At 42.2% G+C, this 13,183-nt stretch overlaps 1 protein-coding gene across 2 annotated transcripts in view; it reads left to right on the top strand.

Annotated features, from left to right (window-relative positions):
* Nucleotides 1-3,112: 3,112 nt before the first annotated feature.
* Nucleotides 3,113-13,183, top strand: part of gtf2a1 (general transcription factor IIA, 1) — a 59,370-nt gene continuing 49,299 nt past the window's right edge. For both annotated transcript variants that reach the window (XM_063044867.1, XM_063044874.1), the window contains exon 1: nucleotides 3,113-3,285. In XM_063044867.1, the coding sequence (XP_062900937.1) occupies nucleotides 3,256-3,285 (30 nt within the window). In that variant the 5' untranslated portion in view covers nucleotides 3,113-3,255. The remainder of the gene's footprint in view (nucleotides 3,286-13,183) is intronic.

Raw genomic sequence — 13,183 nt, 5'->3', positions numbered from 1 at the left:
AACCCATGTAGTCATTACCATTCTGCAAGGCGGAGAAGGAGGTGGTTGAATCTGAAATGGTCAACACAGCCACTCAGTTGGCAAAGGGCAATTAGAGATGCTGAGGTGTACAGGAGTGAGGCAGATTGGCTGAGGGACATCTCTAGCTCCATCACACTGAGCACTGGTGCCCCAGGGGCTGTGCACGCAGCCCACTGCTGTTCACGGTGCTGATGCACAACTGGACGGCCAGATTTGGCTCAAACCAAATCATCAAGTTTGCCGATGACAGTGGTTGGCCTTACCAACAACACTGATGAGACGGCGTACAGAGAGGAAGTAAAGCAGATGGTAGAACGGTGCAAGCACAACAACTTGAGTCTCAATGTGAACAAGACTGAAGGGGTGACTGTGGACTTGAAGATGCAGGCTGACCACCCCCCCCCCATTGCACAAACACACTCCTCCTTGTAGAGAATTAGGAGCACCAAGTTTCTGCAAGTGCACGTAATGGATAATCTCACCTGGTCTCTTGACACCACATCTTTGGTCAAGAAAACACAGTAACCTTTCATCTTCTTGAAGATAGTGAGCACCGCACCCGCCCCCCGCCTCCACTCTAAGCAATTTTTGCAGGAGGAGCATTGAGGGTGTCCTGACCAGCTGCATCACTGTCTGGTATGGGACTGCAAGGCATCTGACCACAAAACCACACAAAGGGTTGTGAGGACTGCTGAGAGGATTATTTGTTGGGGGGGGGCAGAATGGGGTGTCTCTTCCACCCATCAGAGATATTTATCTGGAGTACAGCGTACAGTGTATGCAGGACCCTTAGCTTTGTCAATGATCCCTCCCATCCATCCAACAATCTCTTAGACCCCTACCATCAGGCAGGAGGTATCATAACATTAGGACAAGAACAGCTTCTTCCCAGCCACCCCCTGCCCTCCCCCCCCTTCCCCCAGGCCGTGAGACTATTGAACTCCCTGCCACCACCCTGGTATCTCATGTATGAAGCGTTATACTGTTTACTTTTTAACTTGACTCATAAATGCCCTTTATTACTTGTTAATTCATTTGTGGTGGTATTACTCATGAGTTGTGTGTGGGAGTTGTATGTATTGTATTGTGCACTTGGTCCAGAGGAACCTTGTTTTGTTTGGTGGTATTCATGTATACAGTTGAATGACAGTAAACGGAACTTGAATTTGAATTTGAACTTGAACTGTTTGAGTGGTTTCACAACAACAACCTTGCATTCAGCATCGGCAAGATCAAGGAATTGAATGCGGACTTCAAGAAGAGAAAGTCAGAAGAACACAAACCAGAGCAGCAGTGGAAAGGGTGAGCAGCTTCAGCTTCCTGGGTGCCAGCATCTCAGGCGATCTATTCTGGGCCCAACATATTGATGCAATCATTGAAGAAGGCACACCAGGGGCTATATTGCATGAGGAGATTTGGTTTGTTACCAAAGACTGGCAAATATCTTTATGTAGATGTACAGTAGAGAGCTTTCTGACTGGAGGCATCACTGGTAGGATTGCCAGATACCACAGAGGGGTGTAGACTGAACCAACTCACGATGGGCGCAACCCTTCCTACCATCGAAGACGTCTTCAAAAGGATCTGCCTCAAAAGGGTGGCATCAATCCCTAAAGACTCTTGCCATCGAGGACAGTCCCTCTTCTTATTACTACCATCCAGCAGGAGGTATAGGAGCCTGAAGATGCACACTCAGTGTTATAGGAACAACTTCTTCCCCTCTGCCATCAGATTTTTGAACGGTCCGTGGACACTATCTGACTATTTTGCTTTCTTTCTGCACTATTTATTTATTTTTTAATATATTTATCGCAGCTTTAATAACTATGTATTTTACTGTATTGCTGTCATGTGAAGTTAATGTCAAAGTCAAGTTTATTGTCATGTATACAAGTACATGTATGCACAGTTGCCATGGGAAAACTTACTTGCGGTATCGTCACAGGCATGCAGCATCAAATAAACAGCACTCACAAGAAAAACTTAAATGAATCACAATTTTTACAAGTAAAGACAATTAGAGTAAAAGAAGTTCTTTCAGTGCAATGTGGTCATAGTGTTGCTATACTGAGGTGGTGATTAGGGTTGTGCCAGTTGGTTCAGGATTTGAAGTAGCTGTTATTGGTGTGGAAACTGGGGTTTCTGTACCTCCTGCTTGCTGATGGCTGCAAGAAGATGGCATGGCCTGGATAGTGCGGATCTTTGGTGAATGTCACCTCCTTGAGGAAGCATCTCCTGTAGATACTACAAATGGCGGGGAGGGTGGGCTTGTGATATTTTGGGCGGAGTCCAGTGTAGACTCGCATCGCCCAGGGAGCTGGGTGCACGAAAAAACTCAAAGGCAGCTCACACAACATGATGCACTTTGTTAGTTCTCAGGCACAGCTTGTGATTACTTGGGTTATTTGGTCGTGACCACATTACCAAAATAGAAAGGACTGCTGGAATCTGAAGCCAGACCCAAGATACTGGAAGAACTCAGCAGGTCAGGCAGCATCTATGGAGGGAAAAGGACAGCCGGCATTTCTTCATAGAAGCTGCCTGACCTGCAGAGTTGCTACAGCACCTTGTGTTGTGACCACACTATTGTTTGCAGGAATAATAGTGCAAACAACCAGGCAGATTTATTATTAAGATTTATTATTCAGATTTATTATTAACAATGTGGATTATTATTTTAACTTTTTATTTAAGATTACCCGTCGTTTGCAGTTTTTAAAAAAAAATCACAATCAGCACATTCATTGTAAGGTGCTTCAGGACGTCTTGAAAGTATGAGGGGAAAAAAACACTGTAGCAAATGCAACTTCACCCTCATTTAATCGTGCAAACAAAAATAAATGAACGTAAATCTGAACCCCTCAAGCAATTAATGCACCCCGCCTCCCGGGGGCACATGCGCAGTGAGCGCGACGTGGCGGACTACAATTCTCAACAAGCTCGGCGGCCAAGTGCGGCACCCGGATGTCTCCCTCTCGCGAGAGCGGTGTGGGTGTCGGGGAGGAGGGAGTCGCTGACGCAACGCCTCATTTGCGCGACCCTCCCTATAGCGGCAATTGAAGCTCCATTCGGCAGTATATAAGCGCTCGCTGGAAGAGGACGGACGGCTTTCCGAAGCCCGCTCCAGGCAGCTGCCTATTTCTGTTTATTTTTTTCTTAGCAATCGCCCTTTTTTCCAAAAACAAAAGCCGCACCTCACCTGGATAATTCATTTAAATTCTCATCCGTATCCACATGGCGAGTTCGGCCAACTCAAACCCGGTGGTAAGATTTTTTTTTGTGTGTGAGTGTGGTTGTTTTTTTATCCTCCGAAATAAAAGAGACTTTAAGATGGGAACCATTTTATATCTTTTTTGAAGAGTGCATATAATCAAATTTCTCCTTTCGTCTCCCTCGCAACCTGGGTGTTTATAAGACAGTTTTTAAAAAAAAACATTTTTAAAAAATGGTGTCGTTTGTCTGTTGCTGAAGATAATCGCCACCCAAGGAAATCCCTGCAACTTTGTGGTTTAAAATACGACTGGAAAATATTTTATGATTTTAATAACTTTTTTTGTACTCCTTTATCACCTCTCCAAAATAAGTTAACTAGAGCAAGCACCAGAATTAAGATGGCCCGCAGCAAAAGTGCGTGGGTTTCGTGTGGCTGGAGTAAAAGCTTCAGAGCAACAAGAGTAAAAGCAAATTTCCACTCTGGGTATATGTTTTGTTTTCTCCTGGGTTGGAGGGAAAATTTTCACTTCAACTTCTGATTTTTTTTAATTAACTGGAGCAAGGATAAGAAAAGCACTTCACCCACTTACTTAATCATTTCCCGTTTTATATTTAAAATGTGTTTCTCTTATTGGGTGATTCAGCAAAACAAAAGTTGGGAGTCTTGCTTAAATACATTCTTACTCGGGCCTTTAGATGAAAGGTGGTTGAACCAGGGATTTCTTTTCTCTCTGAGGGAGGGAGCTGAAATCTTAATGGGAATAAGCCAAGAAAATCTTGGATTTGGTGTTTTTTTTTAGATTTGCACGTTATTATTGGGGGGGGGGGAAGAGAGATAGATATGCGATATAAAAACGGAATGAAGCCCAAACACCAACAGACACTGTTCCTGGAGGGCTCACTGGCGGTATACAGGCAGAGGAGATGAGGCTGAGGGCGAGCCATTTTGTTTGTGGCTGGCTGCACGGCGTAGAGGGGAAAGGGACCGATGCAGGAGGGTAAATGAGAGCAACGGAGGAAAATATCGAGGGGGAGGGAGGGTCCTGCAACGTTGCGAGGCCGGTGTCTTTCCATTCACGGTACTGCCCACAGCCTCTGCGCTCGGGGACAAGGGCGGTGGAGGCCTGGCTCCTGCTCCGCCCGCCGCCTCAATTATAGCCGCCGCCGCCTGACTGGGCTGTACCTCCGGCCCTACGTCACGGGGAGAGCGGTCGCTTGCTTATAAAGGCAGGCACACGCAGGCCACCGAACCATCCTCATTAACTTGTCTCCCGCTTAACCAGCGCGCCTTCTAATTGGGAGCCCTTTATTTTTCATTTGCGCACTTCTTCATTCCCTTTTTTTTCTCCCTTTCTTAATGGCTGTCAGTGTATTCCCACGGGGTCACCATGCTCTGGCTTTCAATGTGTGAAAATACACTGCAAACTCGAAACATTTCTTCCCTCGAGTAATTATTTTTTTAAAAATAAGTATACCCAAGCATAACATTTTGTTGTCTAATTGGAGATGGTTTCAAATTAATTCTTGCACTCTGCTAGTAAAGTTGCTACTTCAAGGGGGTAAAGGGGGATTTTGCCAGCCACTTAAAGGGCAGGAGAGTATGTTTCAAATTAATCATTGCAACTGTATTAGCACAGATTACTACTTCACGGGAAAACGACTTTGCCACCACAGTGAAGGGCAGGAGAGTAGAATCACGATTAGTTATTTTTTCCAAAATGCTAGCAGAATCTCAATGGGCTGAATGTTCACACTTTGATTTGCAATGGTGAAGTTGCAGAATTCTGTTGCTGAACTCCACTTGCTGGTGAGAATCAGGATCTTGTTTGCCCAAATGGCTGTGTAACACTGAAATATAGTTGTTGCATGTTTTGTCATTTTAACACCTCTCCAGCTGGTTATTGATGTCACTTGGCCCCACTGGTTAAACTTGTGGTGTCACTTGCTCATATTATGAACCATCATTTTCATGGTGCTCTAACATCTTGGCACATTGGGAACATAAATTTGTTTTGCAATTAAAACAGAAAATTCTGGTACTCCTGAACAGATCAGGCAGCTTGCATCGAGGAAACGGTGTGTGTGCTCCAAACACTGAAGAAATAAGTACATCACTAAGTTCCTTAGTTTGTTCCACCATTGAATTAGGTTATTATGCTTTTTCTTTTATCTCTCTCCTACTTCATATTCTTGGATCAAGAATCAACTGTATTTGCCAGTGTTAGGAATTTGCTGTGGTGTGTTGGCTGCATGCAACAAAAACTTCATTCAACAATTATAAAAATAAAATTAGAAATTAAAGTATGGATGTGCAATAAAATGTGGATAAATACATGCATTATAAAAAGTGGTTTTGAAGTGTTTTTAGTGCAGTGGCTGAGGTAATAGATGGAGGGGTATGGGGAGCAACTACAGTGGTTGATCAGATTAACTGGGGGAAGAAATTTAAGATGAAATGAAGTTTTTGTTTTGATAGCCCTACACTGGTTTCCAGAAGGCAGCTTTTGGAAAAGGCAGTTTGCTGAGCAGGTAGTGTCCAATGATTTTTCCTGCCAGCTGCTTTGTCCTGTGTACGCATAAGTCCTGCAGTGATGGATGCCCTTAGTAAAAAAATATATAAAATTCAGTTTTAAATTGGTTCAATATTCATGGTCTTTGATATGTTTCCAGATTTCTACTCTGTAACATTGAAGTGATTCCTTATTTCATCGCAAATCATGGATCAGTCAGGATCCATGGGCACCACAGTAGCATTGTGGTTAGTGTGCCATTCTGGAGCTCAATTCCAATCCCTTTCTGTAAGGAGTCTCTGTATATCCTCCCCATAAAATTATCTTTACTGTATAGCTAAATAAATAAATGATACTATTGAATGTCAAAGCATAATGCCCTTAGTTTATTTCCATTTTATTTGGGGTTTATAACAAAATTTCAATAGGGAAACCTGATGCAGGTAGAAAATCAGTTGGGATGTTAAAAGATGGAAATTAAGCAATTGTGCTGATTGGGGTTGGGATGTGAAATACCTTTCCTATGTCTCCAGTGAATTTCTCGATTATTGTAAATACTTTAATTAGCCCACTACTTGACAGTCTAAATTCCAGGCAAATTTATGTGACTGTTCTTGAAATTTAACCTGGCAGTTTAGTGTGTTGTTCCAGAAATGTACTCTGTTTTGTAGTTTGGTCAAGGGAAATGAGTCCAGTCCTCCAGGTGGGATCCAACCATATATGTACAATTCCTGCACTCAATTCCAATACCACTGAGATAAATTGTGAAATGGCTCCATGTTTCTTTACATGGACAGCCAAATCACTTGGTGCTTCCACAATTAAGGAGCCTGTCATCATAAGATATTTCAATTCTTGAGTCCAAATTAGTTGAGAACCTTGCACTTTCACTCATTGAACATTTCACTGTCTTGTGTTTTTCTGCTCCTGAATAATACCAGGTTAGAGTCCTGATTTATAATTACATTTCTTTCCATCTCTATTTTGTGTCATTTTTGCTAATAATATAATGAATAAAGCAGGAATAAGCCTCATAGTTCAAACCCTGCCATGCTTGAATCACAGTCTTAAGTTCATGTGCCTCCAGCTGTTCCAAAAATTAATTTTAGCTGAAGATATTTTTGGTGATTGGTCATCCACCTTACTCCATGGTGGGTAATTCTAAATATTCCCACCCCCGCTTGAAAATGAGAATCTTCTCAGTCTTAAATGATTGAATTCAAAATAAGCAATGTATCAACTCTGCAGAACCTATAACCAGAGATGATTATTTGATCAATCCTCCTCAAACTTCTTGTAAGTTTGAAAGAGGATGTCTCAGTTTTCTTCTGAACTCCAGTTAATGTGGCCTGAACATCTTGATTTCTCAAAACAACTCTTTTAACTAGGAGATAAGTTTAGTAAATCTATCCTGCACAGCATTTATATTTTTATTTCCTATATTAAACAAAATAGTGACCTCAAAATGAATTGAAATAATTGTGTGTGTGTGTGTGTGTAGTATATAATATATATATGATGTTCCTTGCGCATTAAGTTTTTGATCAAAGTAGACCATTGAGTATTGGGTAAGGTTGGTTGGTGGGGGACTGAAAACACAAAGGACAAGTGCAGGATATGCATACATAGCAGTTCCTGAGTACTTGGTTCTGTGCTTTTAATAATATATTAATTATTGGACCTCAAATGTAGGCGTATGATTAAAAAAATTGAGGATAGAATAAAAGTTGTGAGGTTCATAATGAAGAGAAAAGCTTCAGAAAGATATAAATGGTCTGGTTAATTGGACAGAAAAATGTGAGGCAATGCATGTGCAGAGTTGTGGCAATGCACAGGAATGTGCTGCAAATTTACAGGGTATTTTGTCATGTGGAAGTAAAAAGATGATGGTGAGTACAGTATATCCGCAGGTAGCAGATCAACTATTAATGCTTTCCTTTATCAGTTGAGGCAGAGGGTACATCAGGGGAGCAAGATTATGACTACTGAAATCTCTTGAGATGGAAGATGACTTGCTTCAGTGGGTTCTGAGGTGCCTGATGCCCATTTTGGAAGACTTGGACAGATTTAACCACATATGGGGCAGAAGGTGTTTGCTGGTGTGAGCTGGTGGGTAATTTAGGAGGGGTGCACTTCTACCATTTATATTGAGCCTCTCTGTGTTCTGAATAGATGTGACATTGTTAATTCCACTCTGAATGTTGTTTCTTTACATTGAACCAGGGATTCAGTTTCCAACCTCTGCAGAAAATCTTGTGATTAATTTGGTCCTATGATTCACTGAACAGACCAAATTCTAACTTGGACTTAAGATGTACAAGCATTGTTTTCACCTGAATTTCAATGAGGGAGGTTGAATTGCCCTCAGTTCTTGGGTGGTGGTAACTTAAATTGAACAGTTTTTCATTTACCCGGTTGATTAGCTCAGGTCTAGTGGGAAGCCTTGTGGAAATGGTGTGCTGTGTCTAGCACTGGCTGCACTGAGGTTTTGTCTGTAGATGATGCTTTGGTTAAAATCAGATTGCATACCATTGTGTAACGTGTGCAGCATAAAGATTAAAGATGATCAACTAGTCAAGTCAAAGACTTTTTATTGGGTCAAAGAGGCTAAATATGCTGTTGATGACCTGCGTTTCTCTTGGACTAGAATATATATGCCATTATGTTTTATTTAGGACTAGAATATAAGATTCGAGATTGTTTAATGTCATTTCCTGTACTCGAATATAAAGGAGAATAAAATAAAGAACACAATAATAAGAAAACCCACAATAAATATAGCTTGTATACATTGATTATATGTCCATAAAATGATGCTAGGCTGTATGTAAGGAGACTGACAGGAAATAATAATGTAGTGGTGGAGTTTGTGGGTGGAGTTTATCAGCCTTGCCGCTTGAAAGAGTGTAATGCTGTGACTTTATATGGCATTGGTAAGATCACATTTGAAGTTTTGTGAGCAGTTTTGGGCCCCATATCTAAGAAAGGATGTGGTGAAATAGGAAGGGTCTGGAAGACATTTACAAGAATGATCCTGGGAATGAGCAGGTTAACATATGAGGAGCATTTAATGGTTCTGGGCCAATATTCAGAGTTTAGTAGAATGAGGGGAATTTCATTGAAACCTACTGAATATTGAATGTTCTAGATGGAAAAGATGCTTCAAATAGTGGGAGAGTATAAGACCAGAGGGCACGGCCTGAAAATAGAAGGATGTCCACAGAAATGAGAAGGAATTTCTTTAGCCAGAGGGTGGCAAATCTGTAGAATTCATTGCCACAGATGACTGTGGAGGCCAAGTCATTGGGTATCTTTAACTCAGAGGTTGATAGGTTCTTGATTAGTAAAGATGTCAAAGGTTATGGGGAGAAGGCAGGAGAATGATGTTGAGAGGGAAAATAAATTGGCTGTGATCAAATGGCAGAGTAGACTTGATGGCTGAATAGTCTAATTCTGCTCCTATGTTTTATGGTGTTAATGCAATTTTCACATAGTGAAGATCATGACTTTTTTTTGGAACTTGTATTGTGATTCAGGGAGCAACCTTTTAGCCACTGGTGGGGTTAGAGGAGGACTGCTATGCAGACTTTCCCTGTGGCAGATAGCAGAAACTGCAACTGGAGGTGTCCCCTTTCTTGAAGATATCTGCTCTGATTCTGCTGCAACACATACAGAATGCCAGAGGAACTCTGGGTCAGACTGCATGTGGTGGGAAATACTTCAAGACTCTTCATCAGGACTGGAAAGAAAGGGGGCAGAAGCCAGAATAAAAGGAACTGGGGGGGTGGTGGAGGAAGCATCAGCTGACAGATGATAGGCAAATCCTAGCGGAGGAGGTGGGGGGGTAAATAGGAATGATGGGAGAAGCTGGGTGGTGATAGTTGGAAGGGGAAAAAGGCTAAACAAGCTGGAATCTGATATCCATGGAATATAGGGAATGGGGTGATGAAACCAAAGTAAGGTAGGTGTGGGTAATGGGAAGTTTGAGAGTGGAGGAGGGGAAAAGAGAAGTTTATTTACCTGAAGTTTATAAAAGAATACAAGAAGCAAGAGAAACTAAGTTGCTCCTTGAAAAAGCTGTTCATGCTGTTATTGGCTTCAACTTCACTTTCCAACGTCCTTTTATTCCGTGGAATAAAATGTCTGTTATTCCCTGAATAGTATATGTACAAGAATTCTGCCTCCGTATAGCTTTCTGGGGCAGAGAATTCCAGATTCCTTCTCTTGCCCGTTGGAAAGGAGTGACTCCTTATTTTGTCACAACATCCCCTGGTTCCAGATAATCCCATTTTAAGAAAGAGCCCACCTTGTCAATCACCTTCAGAATCTTCTTTGTCATTCCTGCACTCCTATGTTCTCCTGACACTAGGATTTCTTAGGATAGGCTATTCAAACCTATAGAAGGATACCACAGTGTTTCCTCCTTGGCCAACATTCTTAATGTTGAGTTCCTAGTTATACTTAGATGGTTCTGTTGGACAGGCCATGTCATTCACATGTCTGACCTTAAACTCCATAAATGGATTTAATATGATGTGAATTATTCCAAGATTTGTCATGGGAAGAGATTACCAGGTGGACAGGAAAAGATTCAAGAATATAGTCAAGCTTCCTTGGAAGAAAAAGGAACATTTGTATTGATTTCTGACGATCATTATGCAGAAGACTGTGATTCAGTATAGCTTCTCATCTAAAAGAACCATAACCTTCCAAAAACACATTCATGGAAGGAAATCTGCCAAAATCCCAGAATCTTAACTCTTCAGTTTACCTGCAGTTTGGGATGGGCAATAAAGAGGGACGTTTTCAGTGATGCCTTCATCATGTGAGTGCAATAAAATAAAAAGGCAGTGCATTTCATCGTATGTTGCATATGTGGCAAATAAAAGTAAGATGTGGAATCGATATGGGTAGAGCTGCGTAACACTAAGGGGCAGAAGACGCTGGTGGGAGTTGTGTACAGGCCACCTAACAGTAGTAGTGAGGTCGGAGATGGTATTAAACAGGAAATTAGAAATGTGTGCAATAAAGGAACAGCAGTTATAATGGGTGACTTCAATCTACATGTAGACTGGGTGAACCAAATTGGTAAAGGTGCTGAGGAAGAGGATTTCTTGGAATGTATGCGGGATGGTTTTTTGAACCAACATGTCGAGGAACCGACTAGAGAGCAGGCTATTCTGGACTGGGTTTTGAGCAATGAGGAAGGGTTAATTAGCGATCTTGTCGTGAGAGGCCCCTTGGGTAAGAGTGACCATAATATGGTGGAATTCTTCATTAACATGGAGAGTGACGTAGTTAATTCAGAAACAAAGGTTCTGAACTTAAAGAGGGGTAACTTTGAAGGTATGAGTCGTGAATTAGCTAAGATAGACTGGCAAATGACACTTAAAGGATTGACGGTGGATATGCAATGGCAGGCATTTAAAGGTTGCATGGATGAACTACAACAATTGTTCATCCCAGTTTGGCAAAAGAATAAATCAAGGAAGGTAGTGCACCCGTGGCTGACAAGAGAAATTAGGGATAGTATCAATTCCAAAGAAGTAGCATACAAATTAGCCAGAGAAAGTGGCTCACCTGAGGACTGGGAGAAATTCAGAGTTCAGCAGAGGAGGACAAAGGGCTTAATTAGGAAGGGGAAAAAAGATTATGAGAGAAAACTGGCAGAGAACATAAAAACGGACTGTAAAAGCTTTTATAGATATGTAAAAAGGAAAAGACTGATAAAGACAAATGTAGGTCCCCTGCAAACAGAAACAGGTGAATTGATTATGGGGAGCAAGGACATGGCAGACCAATTGAATAATTACTTTGGTTCTGTCTTCACTAAGGAGGACATAAATAATCTTCCAGAAATAGTAAGGGACAGAGGGTCCAGTGAGATGGAGGAACTGAGCGAAATACATGTTAGTAGGGAAGTGGTGTTAGGTAAATTGAAGGGATTGAAGGCAGATAAATCCCCAGGGCCAGATGGTCTGCATCCCAGAGTGCTTAAGGAAGTGGCCCAAGAAATAGTGGATGCATTAGTGATAATTTTTCAAAACTCGTTAGATTCTGGACTAGTTCCTGAGGATTGGAGGGTGGCTAATGTAACCCCACTTTTTAAAAAAGGAGGGAGCGAGAAACCGGGGAATTATAGGCCGGTTAGCCTAACGTCGGTGGTGGGGAAACTGCTGGAGTCAGTTATCAAGGATGTGATAACAGCACATTTGGAAAGCGGTGAAATGATCGGACAAAGTCAGCATGGATTTGTGAAAGGAAAATCATGTCTGACGAATCTCATAGAATTTTTTGAGGATGTAACTAGTAGAGTGGATAGGGGAGAACCAGTGGATGTGGTATATTTGGATTTTCAAAAGGCTTTTGACAAGGTCCCACACAGGAGATTAGTGTGCAAACTTAAAGCACACGGTATTGGGGGTAAGGTATTGGTGTGGGTGGAGAATTGGTTAGCAGACAGGAAGCAAAGAGTGGGAATAAACGGGACCTTTTCAGAATGGCAGGCGGTGACTAGTGGGGTACCGCAAGGCTCAGTGCTGGGACCCCAGTTGTTTACAATATATATTAATGACTTGGATGAGGGAATTAAATGCAGCATCTCCAAGTTTGCGGATGACACAAAGCTGGGTGGCAGTGTTAGCAGTGAGGAGGATGCTAAGAGGATGCAGGGTGACTTGGATAGGTTGGGTGAGTGGGCAAACTCATGGCAGATGCAATTTAATGTGGATAAATGTGAAGTTATCCACTTTGGTGGCAAAAATAGGAAAACAGATTATTATCTGAATGGTGGCCGATTAGGAAAAGGGGAGGTGCAACAAGACCTGGGTGTCATTATACACCAGTCATTGAAAGTGGGCATGCAGGTACAGCAGGCGGTGAAAAAGGCGAACGGTATGCTGGCATTTATAGCGAGAGGATTCGAGTACAGGAGCAGGGAGGTACTACTGCAGTTGTACAAGGCCTTGGTGAGACCACACCTGGAGTATTGTGTGCAGTTTTGGTCCCCTAATCTGAGGAAAGACATCTTTGCCATAGAGGGAGTACAAAGAAGGTTCACCAGATTGATTCCTGGGATGGCAGGTCTTTCATATGAAGAAAGACTGGATGAACTGGGCTTGTACTCATTGGAATTTAGAAGATTGAGGGGGGATCTGATTGAAACGTATAAGATCCTAAAGGGATTGGACAGGCTAGATGTGGGAAGATTGTTCCCGATGTTGGGGAGGTCTAGAACGAGGGGTCACAGTTTGAGGATAGAGGGGAAGCCTTTTAGGACCGAGGTTAGGAAAAACTTCTTCACACAGAGTGGTGAATCTGTGGAATTCTCTGCCACAGCAAACTGTTGAGGCCAGTTCATTAGCTATGTTTAAAAGGAAGTTAGATATGGCCCTTGTGGCTACAGGGGTCAGGGGGTATGGAGGGAAGGCTGGGTTCTG

The sequence above is a fragment of the Mobula hypostoma genome, chromosome 1, assembly GCF_963921235.1.
Source record: "Mobula hypostoma chromosome 1, sMobHyp1.1, whole genome shotgun sequence".
Lineage (NCBI taxonomy): Eukaryota > Metazoa > Chordata > Chondrichthyes > Myliobatiformes > Myliobatidae > Mobula > Mobula hypostoma.
The sequence above is the reverse complement of the archived record's forward strand: the minus strand, read 5'-3'. Positions and strand labels throughout refer to the sequence as shown.